The following is a 25,578-nucleotide window of genomic DNA, read 5'->3' as shown; positions in this document are numbered from 1 at the left end:
CAAAAATGGAAAATAACAAAATTAAGTTCAGGAAAAATTTCAAATGGAGTTACATGCCTAAAATACAGACTAACATAAGGACATCTATTCCTCAAGATAATTAAACAAAACTGGGTTGCTTAGAGGAAACAAAGTCATATTCCAACTGGAACCCAATTCCAATGCTAAAGAGGAATCCTGTATGCATCATGTTAGAGTTTAGCAATACTTTGGCGGTAGATTCTGAAACCCTGAGGATTGAAGCCTGAGGAGTTAGACTTAAAGCTAACAGGTTTTATTTATACTGCAATTGGGACAAAACCAGGGATCATTACATCACTATCACACCATTTTCATAAATCAACTTTCTGTAGATTTCCTCAAAACTGTGAACATATTCAACTTTAACAGAAGACTAATATTTGAACAGTGGGTGTAAGGGTCATCATAAATAAGAACTGATGGCAAATTTAATAATTAATTAATTTTATTTATTGCTTCATTATAAACATTAATCATTAGCCCAGTAAGACATAATAACCAAGTTTTTTATCCAGAATAAGTAAGTGAATGCCTGCTAAGTACAAGTTATATTATATTCAAATGCATTTGAAGCATCTTTTAGTAATTATAACTGCTCTATGAAAAAGAAAATTATTTTACATAAAAGAGTAAGCATGGCTTTAATCAATAAATGTGCTGTTAATTATAATTTTTTGGCCCAACTTTGCATTTTTAACCCATATACATGGACCAGGGGAATGAAAAATAGATTGATGTTTTTCCATTAGTTGCTAAAATCACTGCTCTCCTCAGGTACCACTAATAAAACATAGGTATCAAGCTGTGGAACATATTTATCTACTAGCAACAACACCTGGTCTCTTGGCAAATACCAGGTGAAGCTTTGGTGGCATTTCAGAGCTATTTTCTATGTTGTATGACATGGTTAGCAGGCAGCTGGATCTCTTGATCATCTTGAGAATATAAGAAATCTTGGGCCTCCTGCCAGCAAACTTCACACATGCATTTTGCTATGTCAACTGAGAAGCTATTTCCCTATATAGTCTATCCTATCTTCCACACACTTTGCTAATTAGTTTATTGTAATAAGGTCTCTTTTCCTATGGCTCAATAACTTAATGAATTTGACATTAATCAGTTTGCAAATCCTCTTTTCTAAAAACTCTCACTCATTTTTCCAAGGAGAAAAAGTACAATTTTTTTTGTAGACAGTGAACTAACTATATGTTATGGTAGACAGCAATATTTATTGTCAATAATATTTCACTTGATACATTTTAGACGTTTCTCTCCACCCTATTTTAAGCTCATTTTTGTCAACAATTATTATAATGGAGTAAATTTTTAGATTATGTGGTACAGAGAGTAAGATGCATCGATCTGGAAATGATGAAAAGGAATAAACTCCACCAGAAAACTTATAGAATTAATAAACAAATTCAACCAAGTAGCAGTATAGAAAATCAATATCCATAAATCAAATGCATTTCTATATATCAGTGATGAATCCTCTGAAACTGGGAATCAAAGTAACAAAAGAGGTGAAAGACCTCTATAATGAAAACTACAGAACACTAAAGAAAGAAATTGAAGAAGACCTTAGATGGAAAGATCTCCCATATTCTTGGAACAACTAATATTGTCAAAATGGACATACTACACAAAGCTCTATACAGATTCAATGCCAATTAAAATCCCCACAACATTCCTTATATAAATAGAAAAGGCAATCATGAAACTCTTTTGGAAAAATAAGAGACCCAGAATAGCCAAAACAATCCTTAGCAAGAAGAGTAAAGCAGGAGGCATCACAATACATGACCTTAGACTATAAATACAAAGCTATAGTAATAAAAATCACATGGTATTGGCATCACAATAGACATTTAGACCAATGGTACAGAATAGAAGGCACAGAGACAAACTCACATAAATACAGTTATCATACTAGACAAAGGCACCAAAAACATACAGTGGAGTAAAGATAGCCTCTTCAAAAAATGGTGCTGGAAAAACTGGAAATCCTTATGCAGCAAAATGAAAATAAACCCTTATCTCTCACCTTGCACAAAATTCAAAGTGGATCAAGGACCTAGGAATTGGATCAGACACCTTGTGCCTAATAGAGGAAAAAGTAGGCCCAAATCTTTATCATGTTGGATTAGGCCCTGACTTCCTTAATAAGACTCCTAATGTGCAAGACATAAAATCAAGAATTAATAAATGGAATGGACTCAAACTAAAAAACTTCTTCTCAGCAAAAGAAAAAATCAGTGAAGTGAACAGACAGCCTACATTTTGGGAGCAAATTTTTGCCACACGCCCATAAGATAGAGCACTTATCTTCAGAATATAAAGAACTCAAAAAACTTAACACCAAAGAAAACAAACAACCCAATTCACAAATGGGCCAAGGAACTGAGGAGACACTTCTCAGAAGAATTATACATTCGATTAACAAATATATGAAAAAATGTTCAACATCTCTAGTAACTGGAGAAATGCAAATCAAAACTACTCTGAGAATAGTCAGAATAGTCAGAATAGCAGTTATCAAGAATACAGACAACAATAAATGTTGGTGAGGATGTGGCAGAAAGGGCACATTCATACATTGCTGGTGGGACTGCAAACTGGTGGAAAAACTCTGGAAAGCAGTTTGGAGATTCCTTAGAAAACTTGGAATGGAACCAAGATTTGACCCAGCTATCCCACTCCTCCATCTATACCCAAAAGACTTAAATCAGCATACTATAGTAATGCAGCCACATCAATGTTCATAGAAGCTCAATTCACAATAGTTAAACTATGGAACCAACCTAGATGCTCCTTAGTAGATGAATGGATAAAGAAAATGTGTTATGTATATACAATGAAATATTACTCAGCATTAAAAGAGAATAAAATCATGGTGTTTGCAGGTAAATGGATGGAGTTGGAGAATATCAAGCTAAGTGGAGTAAGCCAATCCCCCAAAACCAAAAGCTGAATGTATTCTCTGATAAGTGGATGCTGATCCATAATAGGGAGGGTATGGGCATGGGAAAAATGAAGGGACTTTGATTGGGCAAAGGGGAGGGGGAAGGGGGAAGGCATGGGGGCAGAAAAGATGGTGGAATAAGATGGATATTATTACACTAGATACATGTATGAGTGCACATATGGTGTGATGCTACATCATGTACAACCAGAGAAATGTAAAGTTGTGCTGAAATTGTGTACAATGAATCAAAATGCATTCTGCTGTCATATATAGCTAATTTAAATGAATAAACTAATTTTTAAAAAAGACTAGATACACCCAACAGAGTAGTAATTCAATTCTAAAACACAGATGATAAATTTTAAAGGATTAACAAATTTCTATTATCTTTCAAATGGGTAGTTTTTCAAATGATGTTCAGGAATGTTGCTTTATAAATTTGTGGATATTTAAACCCAGCTGACCATAAAAATAAAAAGTGAGATTTAATGAGACCATTATGAAAAATCATTTAAAGCTATAAAGGCTAAAAGTTTAAATCTCTGGGTTTGTTTTGTTTTGTTTTGTTTAAGGGCTGGAGATCAAGTCCAGGGACTAACACATGCTAAGTATGCATTCTGCCATTGAATTACATGACCAGCCTAAAATTTAATATATTTTAGACAATATTATTCCTTCTAGAAATTGTTGCTTTTTATTTTACCCTGTTCTGGTATTACTCAAAAAGGAAAACGAAATAATTAGAGGCCACCTATCGACCACATCCCACACAGGCAAGGAAATGCGTTTCCCTTCAGTGGAATGGGCTGGCTGAGAAATAAAAGCTAAGGAAAATAGTATGGCAAAAACACCACAGAACACAAGTATTTTCAAAGAGGGGACAGAGGTGTGCAAAGCTGACCAGACAGGTCCAGCTTCTAACAAAGAAAGGAGCCTGCGTTTGCTTTATTTAGAAATTACAGAAAGTTCTTCACTAAAATAGGTTAAAGGTAGGGGCAGGTAGGCTGCTCAGTTCCTAAAGGTTATGCCCATCACTGGTGCTGTGCTGGACCTTCTAGCAAAACTGAGGGAAGTTCATGTGCATTGGGCAATCTATCCAGGGGGACTGCCATGGGAAATTTCCAGTGCCAGATCTACCCCTTCCCTGGATGCAATGCTGAAAAAGGTTTTCATGCATTTCAGGGATGGCTTTCCACAGTCACCATCAAAATCCCCTTTAAAACAATAAAATGGAGATTAAAGAGAGATAAAAACCATAACTTCTGTTTTCATTGATCTTTAATACTCACTTTTTTAAGAAAAAATGAGTATAAACATTTTAGTCAGGTATCATTTTGCCATTCATTAATCTAACCTTTAGATCTATAATTTGGTCTAATGCCTCCCAAAATATTAAGATTATACAGTTTTCAAATTTCTGATTATTTATATGATATATAAAAAAAGAACTATGCAGTTTCATATTCTCCATACAGGTAGTTTATGAGAGGTTGGAAGGTAAAACATATGAAAGGTTATGTTTAAAAGGAGATTCTTCATTATGTATGTTAGTTTGTGAATAGAATAAGATGAAAGGCATTTCTGTTTCTTGTTTGTGGTCATGTGTTCCAAGTAATGATAATTACAATACAAAGGAGAAAGAAACCCAGTTCAGCTTCTGAAAACACATAAGTCTTATTTAAAAAGTCAAATCGTTATATTCTAAGTAAGCAAAATTACACTCAGCACTTTAAAAATATATCTGAAACACCATGCATGAGGTAAGAATACATATTCAACACCAGTGCTTGCCCTGATTCACAAGCTTGCTACATTTTGAGTCTTTTCAATCTGTCACCGCTTTTTTATATGTGCTTATACTCTATCTACCTTGTAAGTAAAAGCATTATGTGATCTAACATATTCTCAGAAAAGCCGTATATTCTGCCAATATACTCTTCTGGAGGTTTTTATAGGATCAATCATAATCCTTAAAATCTTCTGGAGAATTTAAACAACATCCAGGTGGGAATAACACTCTAAGCTCCAAATAAAGACATGAAGATGAATTCTATCTCAGAAGTGAGGAAAAAAAGGCAATGTGCAGGTGGGATTTTTTTTTCTTTTTTGAGCACTTAGAATGTTTATGGTATTTAAAGATTTTCATTTCTACAAGTCAAAATAAAGGGTGAGTATTAGTCACAGAGTATTCACAGAGAGTCCTTTAAGAATTCCAGCTTAATGAGCTGCTTTTGAAGAAAAACCATAAAATGTCATAAATGGGAACATTAAATAAGACAAAGAACATGTCAATATGAAGTGTTGTGTGCAGTTTGAGTTAGAGCAACTTGAAAAACACAATTGGAAAAATAGACATTAAGTGGAAAGAGGCAGGAAAACTGAGATGTGCGTAGATTATGAGCTTTAGAGTTTCATTCTAAGAATGTGTGTGTGTGTGTGTGTGTGTGTATGTGTGTGTGTGTGTATGTGTATGTGTAAATGGGTCTACAAAATTTTGGAAGGCAAATCTTAAAATACTGTAGCAATAAAACTTTGTAGTACATGACCAAACTTTATACTTTCCAAGTTCAACCCCTCTATTATTCTATAATAAAGGATTCTATAAATATATACATATAAGCATACACAAATGGATATTTATTTGCATATAAAAATATAGGTGTGGGCTGGGGTTGTGGCTCAGCGGTAGAGCGTTCGCCTTGCTCCTGCGAGACCCTGGGTTGGATCCTCAGCACCACATACAAAAATAAACAAGTGAAATAAAGGTGTTGTGTCCAACTACAACTAAAACTAAATATTTTTTTAAAATATATAGATGAATGTATTTGTGTGTATGTATATATGTCTATACTTATGAATACATGTTTATATGTGTATATATGAACGTGCATGTGTGTGTGTGTTGGAGTATGTATGTGTATTTCTCTTCAGCCTGACAAGTTGAAAAGAAAAAAAAAGGAAATGGGAAGTACATATCGTACTTAGAAAAAGAAATCCATTACCAAATGATGGTTGGAGTTAGAGAATTAAGGGGAAAAAAAGGGAATGGCTCTGATGTGCTTAAAAATTTCTGCACAACAAGGCTGGGGCTGTAGCTCGGTGGCAGAGCTCTTGCCTAGCATGCGTAGGACACTGGGTTTGATCCTCAGCACCACATAAAAATAAACAAATAAAATAAAGGCATTCTGTCCATCTACAACTACAAAATTAAAAAAAAAATCCACACATCATCAATCATCTTATTCTAATAGTGGCGTTATTCATAGCATCTCCTCTTTGTAGAATGAGTCTCCCTGCTCCTTCTCTGAACCTGATTAGTTCCCATTTTTTCACACAAGTATACAAAGACACTGCAAAATACTACCTCTCTTGGGAAGCTGTTACCCTACCCGACTATGCTGCACTTCTCTCTGTCCTGTGCCACAGTTCCCAAGGCCAGCACACCTCATCAGAGCAACGCAGTGCTGTGCCTCTTACCCCATTCAGCACTGTGAGGATAATGCCTTCGCATCTTCAGTACTATCTGGCACACAACAGTCGTTTAGTACATTTATTGACTGAATGAATGAATGAATATGGGAGTGAATAAACAAGTGTGAATGATAAAATTCTTTAAAACATACTCTTCTTTATTCAGGAAAAATATCCTTTGAAACTAGTAGAAGCCAGTGAATTATCTGAGAGGAAATGGAATGTTTCCATTTGGGATATTTCATCAAATATAAAATCTCTTGCTGCAGGCTTTTGGATGATTCTGAAACTATCTCCCTGGAAGATGCTATAGCAGCTGTATAATTTTTTATTGATCTGAAGAACTATGAGATAAGGAGGAAAGATGTAGCAAGTTCAGCATTTTAACTGTAAGAATTGTATCACAGATTTTTTTTTTAAAATCCACTGCTCTTATTTTACTCCTTCTCACTTGTTCCCCCCGGGGTGGGGAATATGAATAAGTCCGCTAACAAATAGGAATAAAAGTTACATAAGTTATGTAAATGTACAAAAGTACAAAAAGCCTTATCTATCACCTTCCTGTCGTGCCTCCTTTTGAATCCTATTCTTCTGGTTGCTTTCCCATGTTTTCCTTTGGCACTGAACTTTTTTGTTGTTGTTGTTGTTGTTATCACTGTCCCTCCACGATATCAAGCTGGAAGAAGATAAATATGACCATCACTAAATCTCCCACTTCCAAAAGAAGAGCCATCCAGATGAGGGATTTTTTTATTTTATTGTTCAGTGCTTTGAATTATGTTGAATATAGGCTCCAAAACCAAATAGAATAGAAGTCCACAACAAAACCAAAATGCATGCAAAGTAGCTCAGCTGTGGGTGCTGGAATATTTGCTGCAGCTAACAGATTAACCTGTCATACAGTCTCCTGACAACTCCAGAGTTGGCAGACGCAGAAATGCAAATATGAACTGAATATATATGCAAATTCCAACCAAAGAACAGACTATCTTATGTGTGCCTTATATGCCTATGAGAAATAAGGATTTTTAAGCAGAATATTTTTATGGAGTTTGGGTTAATTAGTCAGCTTTCCATCACTGTGACAAAACACCTGAGAAAAGTAACCTGAAGTAATAAAGGGTTTTTTCTGGCTCAGAGACTTCAGTTCACAGGAATCAGTTGCATTGCATTTATCCTGTAGTGAGGCAAAGTATCATGATGAAAAGGGCATGGTAGAACAGAGCTGCTTATCTCTTATCATCTGGGAAGTTATGGAAGAAAGAAGGGGTCCGGGGCCAAAATATACTCTTCAAAGTCATACCCCCAGTGACCCACCTCTTTCAACAAGACCCCATCTCCTAAAGTTTCCAGCCCTTCCTAACATTACTACCAGTGTAGAGATAATTCTGAAACTACCTCTATAGTACCACAAGCTGGGGACAAAGCCCAAAACACATGAGCCTTTGGGGAACGTTCCAGATGCAAACTGTAACAGGCTCACAATATTATTATTTCTTAGGACGATCAAAGATGAAAAAGAAATTATGATGTCATGAAATTTATATCCAAATGCATATTCCTACAGGTGTGTTCATTTTTCCTGTACTTCTACTCTAGAGATCCCAACATTAATATTTCAGATACTAATAATCTTGATTAGACATACAAAAATGAAATGAGAATAATATGAATAAAGAGGAGTCTGAAGAGCAAACAAGTAAGCAATTATTAAAGATAGGATCTAAGGATCTACCAGGGACAAATTTTAAGGTTAGTGTCATAGTGTAATCAAAGTGTGAAATACATTCTAAGACTTATAACAATATGTGTAAAGTGGATTAAAATAAGTAACGTAAAGGTCTGTTGGCAATATATAATATCAAAGCAATTGCAATTCTAAGGTTCATTGCAGGAAAGAAAAGCATGTCTCAGGAACACTGAGAAATAATGATCTTATTTTGCTATTCTGAATGTTACACTTTGCAAAACCCACTCACTTCCATAAGTTAAATACCAGCCCATTACACTGATGTCCCATGAATGTTTATCTCAAGCTTCAGATGTACAGCCTCAGACTCTCACGTTCAATACTGACTGGGCATCTCCATATTAATGTCCCCCAAACACATCATACTCAATACATTCAAAACCTCCTGGTTTCCCCACCCCAAACCATTCTACTCTGTTTCTACTTCAGTAAATATTCAAAACCACCCTTCTCTCAGTTTCAACGTCTTGAACTTCCCGCTCTCATTTTTAATCTCAAACAAAATCTGATTCTTCTCTAAAGTGTACTGTCATAAGTAAATTCCTAAACAGTCTGAAACAATAATCCCCATTGCCCCCACAGTTTCCTACCTTTTCAACAAATGAATCACAGTCTGTCTTGCACTACCTATGTTCATGCATATCTGCACCCTACTAGATTCAAGGGACTGTGTTTTACTCATGGTCTATCTGTTCCAGCACAGAATGAGTACTTAATACATGTACATTGGATTGAGCCAAATTCAATATATATAAAGAAATCTCAAAGCAATTAAAGCCTTCTCCAACTTAAAAAAATAAACATTCTTCAGGATGGCCTGTTAGGAGGAAAAGGATAGAGGAAGATAAAGACACATCAAAGGACCTTCATTTAGTCACTGAAGGAATCCTGAAACGAACTTGACTCAGAAAACCTGGGGTGGCCAGGATCCTTCCTTATTGGAAACCAACACTTTTCCACACATAATGCTCTCTATACCACTTTTATCTTTCTTCTTTTACCCTGACAAGCTCTTCTTATACAGATTCTAATCCAGGTCACAGTGAATCTCAGAATGATTTAAACTCTTGAGGTGGCACAAAGGTTTTTGTGTGGGGTGGGGGCTTTTTTTCTTTTTCCCCCCAATATTCCTTCAAGCTTTTAAGAAGCTATAGTGTTGCTATTGTTGTTGTTTTGTCTGTTCTTTGTTGTTGTTTTTTTTTTTTTTAAGTCTGAGAAGTTATACTATATTCTCAGGTTCAGGAATTTCCGTTGATGTTGATACATTTATATCACTTTATATTAGATTAAAACTTTGCTGTACCCCTTTCATTTTATAGCCAAATGTTCAGATGGACTCCATCCTGATAGTAAAATGCAAAAAGTAGAGGGGGAAAATTGTGTTCAATCATTTGGTCTGCTCAAGCAAACAAACCTGCAATATGGAGAAATATTTACTTTACAAATGACTAGAGTCGTAAAGAATATCACACAACTTTGATCCTATAATGATAATTATCTTCATATGCATAATATACACATACACACGTATGCATTTGACAAAAAAAAAATTGTTAAGCTCTCACTACATATGAAAGATGATGGTAGAAGGAAATGTAATAAAACATGGTCTCTATCCTCACAGAGAATATATTCCTTTACCAAATGTTTTTCTTTTTACAAGCAAGGTTTGTGTGGAATATCTTAAATTTTCTTCTTAAAATATAATCTAATAGATTAGACTAGTTCAATATAATTAGGAGATTATGTTTTCAAAACTCTAAAGTTACAGAGATGTGATGATAATAGAGACCTCTATTCTCTGGGATAAGAATGATTGCAAATGTCCCTTTCCCCACTAAATTCTATGATTTGGTGCATGTTGAAACCTCTAAGGAGAATACATCAGAAAGATAATAGCAGAAGCCTTTATGAAGTTGTATAAAGAAACAGTATTACTTGAAGATACAAGGCGAGTAGTATTGGTTGATAGCTGACACATTCATAAATATTGATATTTTTAACTTTACTTTGTGAAAGCAAGTTTCATGGTAAACAGATATTAAAACATCGAGTGTCTTCCATATTGTAAATCAAATATTTCAATACTCCAGATAAACTGTCTCTTATTTAAACTGTCCAGGCCAATTCTAAAAACAATCACATTTATAACAAAGAACTGAATTCTAGATCGAAAATAAATTTCATAATATAAAATCTCTCAATATAAATAAATAAAACATATTTCATTTAAACATATATTTCCTCTAGGTTTGATCCCCAGCACCACAAAAATAAATACACACAAACATACATAAAATATATTTTACAAATACCCATTGATAGTCAATTAAATACATATTAATTTTAGTAAATTACGAAGTCCATTGTGTATTGCTGACATTTGAGAAGAATTTGGAAGAAATAGGGATAAAGCATTTGACATTAAATACAATGAATGCTTTTGTATATTTAGAGTTAAGCACAAAATTTATTTAAGATATTAAGTATGATGTCTAAACATCAAAGCAGAGTCTAAGACATTTTTTAGTCAGTGATCAAATATTCACAGTACAAAGGAAAACTGCTGCTATAGATAGTTATCCCTAAGAGAGCGAATACCTTAGGTAACCCAGTTGTTCCAGATGTGTAAAGTATATACAGTGGATGTTCTGAAAGGACAGGAACACAGTCATGTGATTGGGCTTTCGCCATTTCTTCCTCCCAGTCAAGATCACGACCTGATACCAAAGGAACTGTCTCCTACACAGCAAAATATAAAAATAGACAATATGAAAAGAATATTAAATCAAGGGAATAGAAAGTAGCTAAATATATAGGAGTGTGAGCATCTGACTGAAAATCTACTGGCACATAGCACCACACACTGAATTTATGAATAGAAAATCTCAAGGTTCTTGGTGAAGATAAATGTTTATTTAAAAATCCCAGTGGTTTGACGTTAGCTTCAAATGAACTGACACAATGAATATATTTTATTCAAATCTAGGGATACCCTTCAGAAACTGAATCAAAGGCAGTTAATTTTCATCAACACTCAGAGCTTAATTAACTCAGAGGTTCATGTTTCCATAGATGTATCTACATTAACAGCTTATAAACTAAGTTCTTATTTTTTGAATCCTATTTCTTTTACTTTGGAAGTTCTGTCTTCACAATGAAATGTCAAATAACCCATTAAAAGTTCCCTTTATACAAGGGAATTTAAGAGGAATATTGTGGCCACCTTTCCAAATGAGAACATGTCAAATGATCTTCTGGAGTGGTGAAGAATTCTACTTTTTTCAAGAACAAAAATTAATTATTAAAATTAATGAGGGTATGTGACATATCTAAAAAACTATCAAAGTTTTCCTTATCTTAGGTCATTAATTGATGTAGAAATCAATCTCTTTCTTTCCTTCCTTCCTTCTTTCCTTCATTCTTTTGTTCTAGGAAACCAGATTCTTTGTTGTAAACTTTGTGATAATAGATTCAAGGGTTAAACAGATACACCTTTAAATAAAGAAATTGTCTTTAAAAATAGCAGCCATGAAATGGCCAGATAGATAAAGAGCAAGGAAATAGTTTATGGAAGAGTTACTGTAATGAAGAGCTAACTAAGTAGAGTTAAGACCCAATAGGTAACTTGTTATTTTCTAAAACACTAACTTGAGTTCAAGATCACATATCAAGTGAAGTTTGTAATTGATAAGCATGATAGCACAGGCACAAACAAGCTATACATTCCTTGGTAAATCTAGAGGGATTCACCAACTAGAGATGCATACAATCATTCACTTCATCACGGTGATTACTGAGCTAAGCGAAAAGACTCTGAGAGACTTGGAATAGAAAGACAAGACACTTCTATTTTTCAGGCTTCTTCATACGTTAATCAGGGCTATAAAATGTGGTTATATGTTAAAGTAGGTACATTTACAAATTAATGTGTCTAGATGATATTACAAATATAATCCCTATATGAATAAACCCATGTAGAAATAATCTGAATTGATCCTTCATGAAGGTGATATTTCAGTCCCACTTGGCTTCTCTGGGCCCACTCTAATTGGCACTAGCTGGTGCCATTTAGATAAACAAAAATAGCTAACCATGAGCAAATCATGTTTTCATTTCTTTTCATGCATCACATAAAAAAACTAATTTCAAATTATCAAACCTTTGACATCACAATTACACATCTATAAAAATCATCACACTGAAAAAATGAAAAATGTGAATTGAGTGATCACAGAAATAATTATAGATACACAATTTTTATAGGCCACTATTGAAATGAGGGCTCAAATGGATGTCTGTTCTAAAGACTAAGAAAAAAAGGTTCGAGTAAAAGAGACATGACATAATGAAGAGAGAGAAAAATCAATATTTAGCTTTTGCACATAGGCATTTACTTTTACAGACATGACTTTCCTAGTTGTTATAATTCCTAAAACGTAGTACTGGAGGAGCATCAGGGGTGTCTGATATGATATTCCTTTGATTCTGTCATGCTTCCTGAGGCTCAGGAGTAGTGCCAAGTTTTTTACCTCCCTGGCAAAAAATGTAATCCTGGTTAATGAGCTACACCGCCGAGGCTCATAATCTGTGCCTCTCTAAACTCAAAGCAAAGCTAATCCACTGGGTTTAATTACTGCCTGAACTGTAGGTCTCCTATGCAGGACAAGAGACCTTCAAAGCCCTTGTCCATGTCACAGTGGAGGAAAGAGTCTAGAGAAAAAGGGGGGGGGGAGAGAGAGAGAGAGAGAGAGAGAGAGAGAGAGAGAGAGAGAGAGAGAAGAAAGGTAGTTATCAGGGAGGAGTAAACAGACAGCACATCTCTATTTAAGAGGGAAAAAAAGAGACTTGTATTTAAGAAAAAAAAATCTTGAGTAGAGAACACTGATAAGCACAAACATACGTTTATAGAGTAAAATAAATAGCATATATCTTGTTGGTCCAAAGTCATTAAAACCAGAGTTCAAATTTTGCTATACCACTTACTAGCTGGACTTTAACTGCTTCAGTTTCCTAAAATGGGGCCAGTAATGAGATCTAGTTTGTTGATTTATAAGAATTAAATTAAAAAAAGCACTTGAAAGTTGCTAGCATTGAATCCTGCCCATCATAAGGTCTTCACAAATTCTCTGTGAATTCATACTCTATGTGTGGGAACAGTACCCTACGTCACATAAACACACTTTTGTGTGTGTTTCTGTCATTCCTTGAATATCCCTTTACCCAAGCTTTCTTCATTGCTCACTTTGAATTTCTTGATTTAAATGGCAACAAAGCCTTTTTTTTAAAGATATGCTTGTGGTCCTCTGAAAGAAATTTAAATTTTTCTTCAAGACAGTAAGAACATTAAAATCAGTGACTGCAGCAGTTCATGAACCACAGACTACTAAAATTTTACCCATGAATTTAATGTACTAATGGGAATTGCTAGGTGATAATCAAAATGACATAGTTCTAACAATCTTTGTTCTCATATAGTGTCATTTAAGTAATTTCTGTATATAACCTCTCAAGAGCTCCATAAAATTGTACATGATTCTTTGCACCCTTGTAATTTCTCCTCTGCAAAAATGTTTTAATCTGCTAAGAACCCAATTTGGCCCTACCACAAATAGCTGGAGACTTGATTTGAATGTAAAGATAAGGTGATCACCAGGTCAAAGTAATTATAAAATGTATACATTGTTATATTATGGTACTTTTTGTTCCTTCATTGATCATAGAATTTACCTCTTTAGAATATTCATTCATGCTTTATTTTCCTGAACATGGTTTTATTTCTGGCTTAAATGCTTGTCTTAATTTAAAAAAATATTTTGCATACAAATTAATCACACCTCTCCAATAGACAGCACAGTGGAGGGATGAAGCACATGGTCATGGAGCCAGTGTCCAAATCATGACTCTTGCACTTACTAATCAAGCAAGGTACTTGTCTCTAGGTCCACTGATTCTCCTTTAAAATAGGAATCACAGTATCATCTAACTGATAGTAGTTATTGGAAATATTTTTTAAATTATCTACTAGAAGAATATCTTAAAAATCAAATGATAGGCAATTAGTGTTCATTAGTATATACGTTATAAAATTTAAAGCAAGAAATGATGCCACACTAGCACTATACATAGAACTTAATCCGTGAATATTACAAGTATTTATCTGTTTCAACTTTTTTATTTTAACCTACTTTTCACACACAAAAAAAGTAAGTACTTTTTTATATCTTTTCACCCTAGAAATAGCAACCACATTCAGGAGATACATATATATAGATTTTGGATGAAGTGTCTCTTTCAAAATGGTCAAAACTAGAACCATCCTTAACACAGTAACAAAACAAGAATCAAGTGAAATATTCAAATTACCATATTCGGACGATTATAAATGAGAACTTTGTCTGGTGTGTGTTGACCTATTCTTAGCGCTTCTTCTAGAAGAGGTATGTACTCTACCTTCCTTCCAGGTTCAATGCCAAATGATGCTGTAACAACCACCTTGGGCTAAAATTAAAAAGAACTGGAATAAGAATGAAGAAAGCTTTAACAATCCCAATTAAAGTAATCACAATATTTCAGGTGCAGACTGGCAGTTTTAACATTTCTAAGAAAATGTTTGAATGATTCTGTTCTCTGTTGAATAAATGACCTGAAAACCAATACACCCTTTTTAAAAATGTTATAGACCTAATCCTTTCCACATAAATCTCACTTACCTGTTGAAAATTACACACTTGGTGATACTTTGGGCTCATAAAAACAAACTGTACAAAATATCTTCTGAAGAATTCAATAAGCCAGGTGGATGTGCTAAGATCCACTGAAATGTAAACCTTAGGGGCCCTCGCACACACACACAATATCATAAGAGCTGGTTTTGAGGGAGGCTTCAGCATTTCCTAGCGGGAAAGCACCAACCCAACCCAATTGTAATCAGAAAGCACTTCTAAGGCTTTCTATATGAATCTCTTCTACATGCCTAGAGACCACAGGAGGACAGGATCTGATTCTCCCATAATCTTTTTACCATTTTGTTCTCATTCTAAAGACAAATTCATGTTCACAAAACATTACATTTGTAATTTTATATTATTTTTCACAAAATAATTCCCAAGTAATTTAAATATCAAGCTCCACAAAGTTTGGACATGCCCCTATCAATACGATACCCTCCAAATTCTTCTTTAACTGACAATTTGCTAGTCACTTTTATTTTTTTTAATTCATTTATTTATTTATTCTAATTTGTTATACATGAAAGCATAATGCATTTCAATTCACAGTACACAAATAGAGCACAATGTTTCATTTATCTGGCTGTACACAAAGTATCACACCATTTGTGTCTTCATACATGTACCTAGTGTAATAACATACATCTCATTCCACCATCTTTCCTATCCCCATTCCCCCTCCCTTCCTCTTTGTGCTATCCAAAGTTCCTTCATTCCTCCTATGCTCCCCCAACCCCCATTATTGATCAGCATACATTTATGAGAGAAAACATTTGGCCTTTGTTTTTTGGAGGATTGGCTTATTTCACTAACCATGATATTCTCCATTCCTATCCATTGACCTGAAAATGTCATGATTTTATTCTCTTTTAATGCTAATATTCCATTGTGTGTGTGTGTGTGTGTGTGTGTGTGTGTGTGTGTGTGTATATATATATATATCACAGTTTCTTTATCCATTCCTCTATTGAAGGGCATCTAGGAGGTATGCAGGTGTAGACAAAGTGTCCCTGGTAGGGACTGTAGTTAGGGTTAATCTCCCTTCCTTGTTACATGCTGGGCATGCCTCAAATATCTGTCTATAGTGAACGATTCTTTAAACTCCAATACTGCTCAGTAAATAGTCCAAGGCCAAGTCTGGATATCATTTATCTTCTGTGCCTGTATGGGGTCTATCATTCCACAAACTCTCAACAAAAATTGTAGGACTAAATGAAAATTTTCATTAATTTGCAGAAACAAACATTTTTATTCTTTTAAATGTATTGCTTCTTAATCAAAAAATCCAAAACAAAGGAGATATATAATAAATGATTCAAGAAACAGCTAATCGTTTCATGGTATTGCATTTACTCTTGAAATCTGATTTCTGGTTATAATATATTTCATCTATGGAAAGTTTATATTGTGCAAATATATACATTTATAGTACTCTTTGCTTCTTGAATATCATTTAGTATTCATGGAACTGAGGCTCAGTGCAGTTACAAAGCTTGCCCCAGGTTACAAGGGGTAGAGACAGAAATGGGGCCAGTTCTTTGTGATTGAATAACCTTTCTCTTTCCTCTATAGCAAAATGATTTTTAAAAGAAAAGCAAAGGAAGAAAGAAAAGAAAAGAAGTCTTATTTCCTTTTATTGTATTTTTGAAGGTAGATATTTGAATATAATTCACACTTTAATATCTGTAATACTTACAAAAATAGTTCTAGTTAAAATTCCATGAAATTAGGATTCTGAAAAAATGAAAGTATGCTACATATCAAGTTAAGAACATACATAGAATGCATCAGAACTTGAATAATTTAATAAAGTCAAAATTAGACTACTCTGGAAAAGTAATCCCTTTTGCATTTTATTGACAACTTTTATTAGAGGTTTTATTGGGTCTAGACTGAAATTTTAGAATATATCCTTTTCATCTTTGTCTGTTAAAATTAAAAAAAATTCTTTAGCCAATTTGTTTGAAAATCAGGACATAAAAATCACAGATTTCAAATATTTGTTTTGTCTAGAAATCTCATATGCATATCTCTATCTCCATCATCTCTCCTTAAATTTGACCTAATAGCCTTACCCATAAGAGTATGCATGTATTGCCTCTACTCCTTAACAATATTGTACATCTGTGTGTGATGAATAAAAACTCCTCCTGCAGTGCAGCATTGGGTAGGTCCTTATTTACATACATATTTATATATGTACATATATCTATATATATTTTATATATTTCAATTTCTTCATATCTTATAGGATGTATCTTAGAAGAAAATAACATGTCTAATACCTTTGTCTAAATGGTGTTTAGCTTTTCTGTAGCTAAAAACCTAGAGCCTATAGCTTCCTAAGAGCCCTTACCAACTTCCCATGAACTTACAGGTCAGTGACAGATTGATAAACCCTTCTAGGTTTCTTTCATAAGCAATAACTTCACGGGTCAATAGAAATAATAATAATAAAAAGAATTCAGGTACTTAGTCCACAAAACAACTTTCTAGTTCTAATACCTTACCTTTTAGCAGATGAATTAAACTATACAAAGCCTCACTCTAGGCTTAGCACCCAGAGGACCTAGAATGCAAGCTACTTCCCTAAAAACATCTTGTCTTTGTGTCTGAAACTCTAAAAGCCAGCCATCTCTTAACTCCTACAAGGACTTTCCTTCCTCAGTCTTACAACTGACATGTTCTGATTTTTTAAAAATTTCCCATTTATTCAAAAGTAGAACACGTACCAGAGTGTCTCGCTAAGGCCTCCAGCCTCGCTCCTCATTCCTATGATATTGCAAAGCTTGTCTCCTCTTTAACATTGTTTAAAACATGACACTCACCTGCTCAATAACTTCCAATGGTTTATTTACAGGTCAGACAAAACCAGCCTTGGCAAGCTCACTTTTCTATTTTCTCTGTCACGCCAATCAACTTGTTTCCTCCCAAATGACTATTACTCTTTCCTGCCAGTAATGCTTGATTCCTACTGTTTCCCCGGCTTTTGGATCCTACTAATTCTCTTCCACCTGAATCTCAGCCAAGACCTAACTCAGATCTCACTTTTTTTTTTCACAGAGCCCTCTTCAGCTACCAAAACCAAAAGAAAGGTCCCTTCCTCAAAATTAGGGAGTCTGCAAACTATTTCTGTCAAGCTTTATCCGAACACAGACATGCCCATTGTGGATTTACTGCCTGAGGCGGCTTTTGTGCTACAGAAGTAGAGCTGGGTGCCTGCAACAGAGAACAGGTACTATGCAATGCCTGAAATACTCACTCTGGTCATTTTACAGGGAAATGTTCACTGACCATTCTAAACTCAGAGAATAATAATAATATTTAAGTGAATGTTACATCTTAGATACTGTGTTGTTTTAAATACAATATCTTAAGAATATTTTACAAATTATGAAATTGTTTCTCTTAGTATCCCATTCAAAAGTGACCCTAGCCCTCTCTGTCCTTAATCATTGGGTTATCACCCCATTCCTAGAAGTATATAGATTTTGAAAATAATTATGTGCCCACATATTTGATAACTATTATTTTTCATACTTTTCCAAGGTCAGTACCAAGCACATGGAGGAAGCCTAATAAATAAATGTTGAACAAATAAATTAATAATTATTTTTCTTATATGTCTTATATACCACAGTATATGACAAGATAACTTGAAAGGCATATACCTTATTTTATATTTTACATTTCTCAAAGCACTTAGCACCCAGAACTGACTCAAAAAAGAATGTAAAAGTAACAGATAAATGTCAAATAAAAACATTTTTTGTGTGTATGGTGTGGGGATTGAATTGTGATTTGAATCCAGGGCCTTGTGCATATGAGGCAAGCACTCTACCAACTGAGCTGCAGGTTGCATCGCTATACCAGAACTTAAACTGTACTACAGGGCAATAGTAATAAAAACTGCATGGTATTGGCACCAAAATAGACTTGTAGACCAATGGTACACAATAGAAGAGAGGACACAGAGACATAAATACAGTTATCACATACTAGACAAAGGCACCAAAAACATATATTGGAGAAAAGATAGCCTCTTCAACAAATAGTGCTGGGAAAACTTGAAATCCATATGCAGCAAAATAAAATTAAGCCCCTATCTCTCACCATGCACAAAGCTCAACTCAAAGTGAATCTAGGACTCAGGAATTAAACCAGAGACCCTGTGCCTAATAGAAGAAAAAGTAGGCCCAAATCTTCATCATATTGGATTAGGCCCCAACTCCTTAATGAGACTTCTATAGTGTAAGAAATAAAATCAATAATCAATAAATGGATGGATTCAAATTGAAAAAGCTTCTTTTCAGCAAAAGAAACAACCAGTGAGGTGAAGAGAGAGTCTACAGAATGGAAGCAAATACATCAGATAGAGCACTAATCTCTAGAATATATAAAAACTTAAAAATCTTAACACCAAGAAAACAAATAACCCGATCAATAAATGGGCCAAGGAACTGAACAGACACTTCTCAGAAGATGATACACAATCAATCAACAAATATATGAAAGAATGTTCAACATCTCCAGCAATTAGAGAAATGCAAATCAAAACTACTCTAAGATTCCATCTCACTCCAGTCAGAATGCCAGTTATCAAGAATACAGGCAATATTAAGTGTTGGAGAGGATGTGGGGAAAAAGGTACACTCATATATTGCTGGTGGGACTGCAAATTGATGCAACCACTCTAGAAAGCAGTATGGAGATTCCTTAGAAAACTTGGAAAGGAAACACTATTTGGCCCAGCTATAGCACTCTTTGGTTTATACCCAAAGGGCTTAAAAGCAGCATACTACAGTGATGCAGCTACATCAATGTTTATAGCAGCACAATTCACAATAGCTAAATTGTGGAACCAACATAGATGCCCTTCAGTAGATGAATGATAAAGAAACTGTGGTCTATATACACAATGGAATATTGCTCAGCATTAAAAGAGAATAAAATCAGGGCATTTGCAGGTAAATGGATGGAGTTGGAGAATATCATGCTAAGTGAAGTAAGCTAACCCTCAGAAAAAAAATGTAAAATATTTTCACTGATAAGTGGATGCTGATCCATAATGGGGATTAGAGAGAGCATGGGAGGAATAGAGGAACTTTAGATAGGGCAAAGGTGAGAGAGGGGAAGGAAAGGGGTATGGAGGTAGGAAAGATGGTGGAATGAGATGGACATCATTACCCTAAGTATATGTATGAAGAAATGAATGGTGTGACTCTATTTTGTGTTCAACCAGAGAAATGAAAAATCGTGCTCCATATGTGTACTATGAATTAGAATGCATTATGCTTTCATGTATAACAAATTAGAATAAATAAATTTTAAAAAGATAAAACAACAATAAATTTTAAAAAGATAAAACAACAATAAATTTTAAAAAATATAAAAGAACAAAAACTTAATTCATGAGGTGGTGCACACCTGTAATCCCAGTGACTCAGGAGGCTGAAGTAGGAGGATTATGAGTTTAAAGCCAACCTCAGCAACTGCGATGTGCTAAGCATCTCAGTGAGACTCTGTTTCTAAATAAAATATAAAATTGGGCTGGGGATGTGACTCAGTGGTCTAGTACCCCTGAGTTCAATATCTGGTACTGCCTCCCCCCAAAAAATTTAATTCATGACTTAATGGCTTGACAGTGAATTTGTTTTACCATTGAATAGCATTTCATTAGATGGATGCATGACACTTTGTTTATCTATCATCTGTTGAAGGATATTTTGGTTGCTTTCAGGGTATTTTTTGTTTGATTTTTGTTTGTTTTGGTGATGATGAATAAAGCTGCTATAAACAAAAAAAAAAAGAAAAAGAAAAACAAATTTTAAGTACCCCATTTGAAAAGAAGATCAAAAGAAGTAAGAACATTCTTGGATAACTCATCCACAGGTAAATATGGCTATAATATAGGTAGCTACAACCCAATTTCCCCAAAGAAAGCACTTACCTTTGCATGATCAATGCGACTGCTTAATTCTTTGGATGCGAATCCCCCAAATATGAGACTGTGGATGGCTCCTATCCTTGCGCATGCCAGCATGGTATACATTGCTTGTGGGATCATGGGCATGTAGATGACAACAGTGTCACCTTTTTGGATTCCATACTTAACCAAAACACCAGCCAGCTTAGAGACCTGTTACAAAATCAATAGATCAGCAAAGTTTTTCTGTACTATTTCAGTAAATATGTAAGTTAAGGCAGAAATACTTGAAGTTGATCATCCCCCTGGTAATGGATTTAAAAAGGTGAGAAAACACATATTTGATCATGGATGATCAAATGGTTTAGATGGTGACAATAATAACAGACATCTTCATCATAATTGATTATTAATCAATCTACTATTATTACATCATATGAACATTATTGCTTACATTTGCTTAATCCTAAGACATCTTTACCGAGCAACTGTTATGTGTCAGACATAAGGTTTAAAGTTGGGAGCATGAATCTGAAAAAGAAAGACACCAAACTGCCCCTGTGGAGCTCATATTCTAAAAGATAATCTGTCAAGTAAAAAAGAAAAATAAAATAATGATAAATTTAGATGAAAGTTGGGTTAACTATTGAAATAAACAAATAGATATTAAGAAAGAATTCACTTCCATACACTTATAAGGCAAATAAGATAAACTCTAATATATTGTTATTCCCATTTACAAATAAGGTAAGTAAGTCTGAGAGCTAACGAATTGTTAACTTATGATCAGAAAAGTAGTAAGTCATGTATCCAGGATTATTGATATCATGTTCCACACACTCTATTATCTCAAGCCAATTACTTTTTCTTTATAGCTTTTATATGAATTATTTATATAACACAATTTTCTTTTGGACCAAACACTTGAAATTCTTTTTACTTTCAACATTTTTTTTTTGTTAACAACCATACAAACTCTCTTTCCTCTTAATATGTATTTCTGCAATTTCTGATAATAAAGGCAAAATAGATCCTAAGCCCACACGAGATAATTTGTTGCAAGAAATCTTTCCACAAGCAATTAGAGCAGGCTGTACAAAGTATGGTAACCCTAAGTAGTTTGATATTCTTTCACTTAAAAATATTCCACTATAAAAAAAATGGTTCCTGGAATATAATAAGTTCTCTCTTTATCTCCTCCCTTGTCTTCCGCAGCACTGCTGACATATCATTAAATAAAACAAGACAAAGATCTCTATCTTTCGGGTGCTTGTATTTTAGCAAATGAAATACCAAAAACCCCAAACATGATAAATACATTATATATATTAAAAGCTATGGGGGAAGGAGAACAGAGAAGAGTAAACAGGGTTGGGAGGTGCTGGGTAAGGGGCAGATGTCATTGTCAATGGGACAATTCAGGAAGACTTCAGCACAGACATGGAGGGTTGAGAATCAGCGGATCTCAGGGGATCGATATTATTTTAGGCAGTGGGAATGACATCACAAATGTATAAAAGGGAAAGGGAATCATGAGAGATTCAAGGAGCAGCACAGAGACCAGAGGCAAGAGCACGAACAAGTGAGAAGGTAGCTGTGGATCAGGCAGAGAGTTCAAGGGGCCTGCAGGAGCCCAGGAGGCCAATGGAAGGTCAGCTGGTTGCCTTTAAATGTGACTGTCCAACATAAAGAACAGAGGGGGCTTGAGAGAAGGAATTGGGCCACTTGCTGTTTGTGGTTTCTTTTATTTCACTCAATCTCTCCCAATTTCTGAAGAAGTTTAAGGAATTCTGAATCCTGACCATTTTCCTTTCTTTATTCACTGTCTCTGGGTAGAAAGGGGAAGGTGTGGGCAGGGTTAAGAAGGAGATAAAGTAAAATACCATCTGGTGAAAGAGAGAAAGTAAAATACCATCTCAGTGATTTATTCTTCCCTAAACTGCAAACACTGTATTTGAGTGCTATGTTTAAGAACTTCATGGGAGGGGAAAGGAGGGAAAGAGGGGATAGGAAAGACAGCAGAATAAAATAGACACTAGTATTGCTATATGTATATACGTGACTACATGACCAATGTGATTCTGTAACCTGTACACTCAGAAAAATGAGAAATTATACCCCATTTGATTCAAATGTATGATATGTCAAGATCACACATGACCAATGTGATTCTGTAACCTGTACACTCAGAAAAATGAGAAATTATACCCCATTTGATTCAAATGTATGATATGTCAAGATCATTGTACTGTCATGTTTAACTAATAAAAAATTCAAAAAAGGAATTTCAAAATGTCCAACAAAAAAATACAAGAAAAGTATCCCAAAGAAATATAAATCATGATGGACATCATTATACAAAGTACATGTATGAAGACTTGAATTGAGTGTCAATATAGGTTACATACAGAGATACAAAAATTGTATATATGTGTATTAAGAATTGTAATGCAAAAAAAAAAAGAATAGTGTTACCTTAGATTAGGTAGAGGGAAGTGAAAGGAGGGGAAGGCAGAGGATGTGGGGTTAAGAAAGATAGTAGAATGAAACAGACATTATTACTTTATGTATGTATGTGACTGTATACTCAGAAAAATGAGAAATTATATCCCATCTATGTATGATATATCAAAGTATATAAGTGCATTCTTCTGTCATGTATAACTAATTAAAACAAATAAAAAACTTTAAAAAAAGAAATATAAATCATGAACAAATTCTATATGGTGCTCAAGAACCAAGATTAACACTGGGAAATTATAGCCAAACATTCCAGTGTATATTCCCTGCAGAAAGTGACCATGCTCTGTGATGACATTGATGAGCTCCGCATTTAAGGTAGGGATCTAAAAGAGACAAAGGAAAAAGAGTTTGCTTATTCACAGCTATGATTCTAACACTTTGAATAGTGCCTGTTGTTGAATAAAAATAATCCTCAACCAAGACTCAACCTAGCAATGACCAAGTAGCTTTGTATTTCAGTCTCATTGCCTAGTGTTGAATGTTCTGGAAAATGCCCATACCTCTTCTGTCCTTTAAAGAAATGAAATCAAGAAATTTAAGACCTATTATTGCAACTTAAACATCAAAATCATGGGTCATAGGGTAAATATGACCTCAAGATCTATATAAGTTGAGGCCACATCACATCTTAAAAAATAAGCTGGCATATTAAATTTAGTAGGTATCATATATACTGTGGTTTAGAGATTGTTTGAGAGCATCCCTCAGGTTCATGTGCTGGAAGCTTGGTCCCCAGTGTGGGAATATGGAGAAGTGATGAAACTTTCAAGAGGCAACCAAGTCATTGCAGGCATCACCCACAGAAAAGAGTAATGTAGTCCTGAAGAGACTCCAGTTACTTTCTGCGAGAGCAGGTTGTTATGAAAAGAATATGCCTGGACTCTGACTCTCTTACTTCCTCTCTGTCCATGTGCTCTCTCTCTCCTTCACACATATTCTTGCTATGATACCATCTACCATGTTTTGATGTAGCAAGAAGGCCCTCCCCAGAACCAAGCACTCTGGTGCCAAACACTTGAATCTCCAAACTTTTAGCTTAATAAGCGCTTTTTATGTGTAAAGTATCTAGCCTTTGGTATTTTGTAATAGTAACACAAAATAGACTGATACACAAATCTAGAACATGTTTTCTTGAAAAAAAATGAAAGGTCTAGCACAACCAGGTCAGTGTTCTATAATGATAAATAATCATTGAAACCTGGTGCTAGCTAAGCATATTGCTATAGAACTACCATTCATAGGGGCATTTGGTTTCCAGTCAAAGTTTGAAATCTCTCCTCCTACATCCTATGAATGTATATTTTATGTTGTATGCTTACACCATAGTTCCATAACTGTATAAAAAGTGTAATATGTACCAATAATTGATTTTTCTCTCAATTGATATTTCTTCCATTTATATTATTTGCTCAGCTTCTCTAGACATCTGAATTATCAACCAGCACCCTGAAAACAACTTTATCAAATTAGGCTGCACCAGTTCTATAAGACCACTAGATGGAGTCAATTTTTCCTTACTTCTTCGAGTTATATTTCAATATTTTGACCATGATATCCACATTAGAGATAGTCTAACAACAAAAGTTTTACATGACTAATATGTATTTCTTTTTCAGGAGTTTCCAGAGCTTAATTTCACTCCAATAAAAATTCCCAATGTAACTTGTAAATTTAGATGGATAGAAAGGTTGATATGTATATAGATAATATATGTGAGAAAATTTATGGGAAAATATAATTCTGGTGAGACTTTTAATAAATGGACTTAGAAAAGACAAGGTATTAATTCTTACCAAGAGAAAGTAAATAGGTGTTGATTTAATATCTATTTATTTGAAAATACTTAATGTAAAAATATTACTTGTTAATATTAAATCTAGAATTGGCTAACATGAGAACCAGAACAGAACACTTTATAGTTGTGTTTATCAACTTTCCTTCATTGTGACAAAATACTTGAGATAGACAACTTGAAGGAGGAAGGATTTATTTTGACTCCTGGCTTCAGAGGTTTCAGTTCAAGGTCACTTGACTTCATTGTTTCTGGGCCAGAGTGAAGAATATCATGGTGGGTTGTGTGTGGTAGAACAATGATGCTCACCTCCTGACAGTCAGGAGGAGAGGCAGAGAAAGAGAGAGATAGAGATAGAGATAGAGATAGATAGAGAGAGAGAGAGAGAGAGAGAGAGAG

At 34.5% G+C, this 25,578-nt stretch overlaps 1 protein-coding gene across 1 annotated transcript in view; it reads right to left on the bottom strand.

The window, feature by feature from the left end:
• ACSS3 (acyl-CoA synthetase short chain family member 3) overlaps positions 1-25,578 on the bottom strand; it is a 173,259-nt gene that overhangs the window by 97,518 nt on the left and 50,163 nt on the right. The window contains exons 3-5 of the mRNA XM_081309979.1: positions 20,889-21,077; positions 14,574-14,708; positions 10,809-10,949 (exon numbers count right to left, since the gene is read on the bottom strand). Coding sequence (XP_081166105.1) covers positions 10,809-10,949; positions 14,574-14,708; positions 20,889-21,077 — 465 coding nt within the window. The remainder of the gene's footprint in view (positions 1-10,808; positions 10,950-14,573; positions 14,709-20,888; positions 21,078-25,578) is intronic.

This window comes from Spermophilus citellus (genome assembly GCF_964194105.1).
Source record: "Spermophilus citellus genome assembly, chromosome: 10".
Taxonomy (NCBI): domain Eukaryota; kingdom Metazoa; phylum Chordata; class Mammalia; order Rodentia; family Sciuridae; genus Spermophilus; species Spermophilus citellus.
This window is presented reverse-complemented; position numbering and strand designations above follow the sequence as displayed.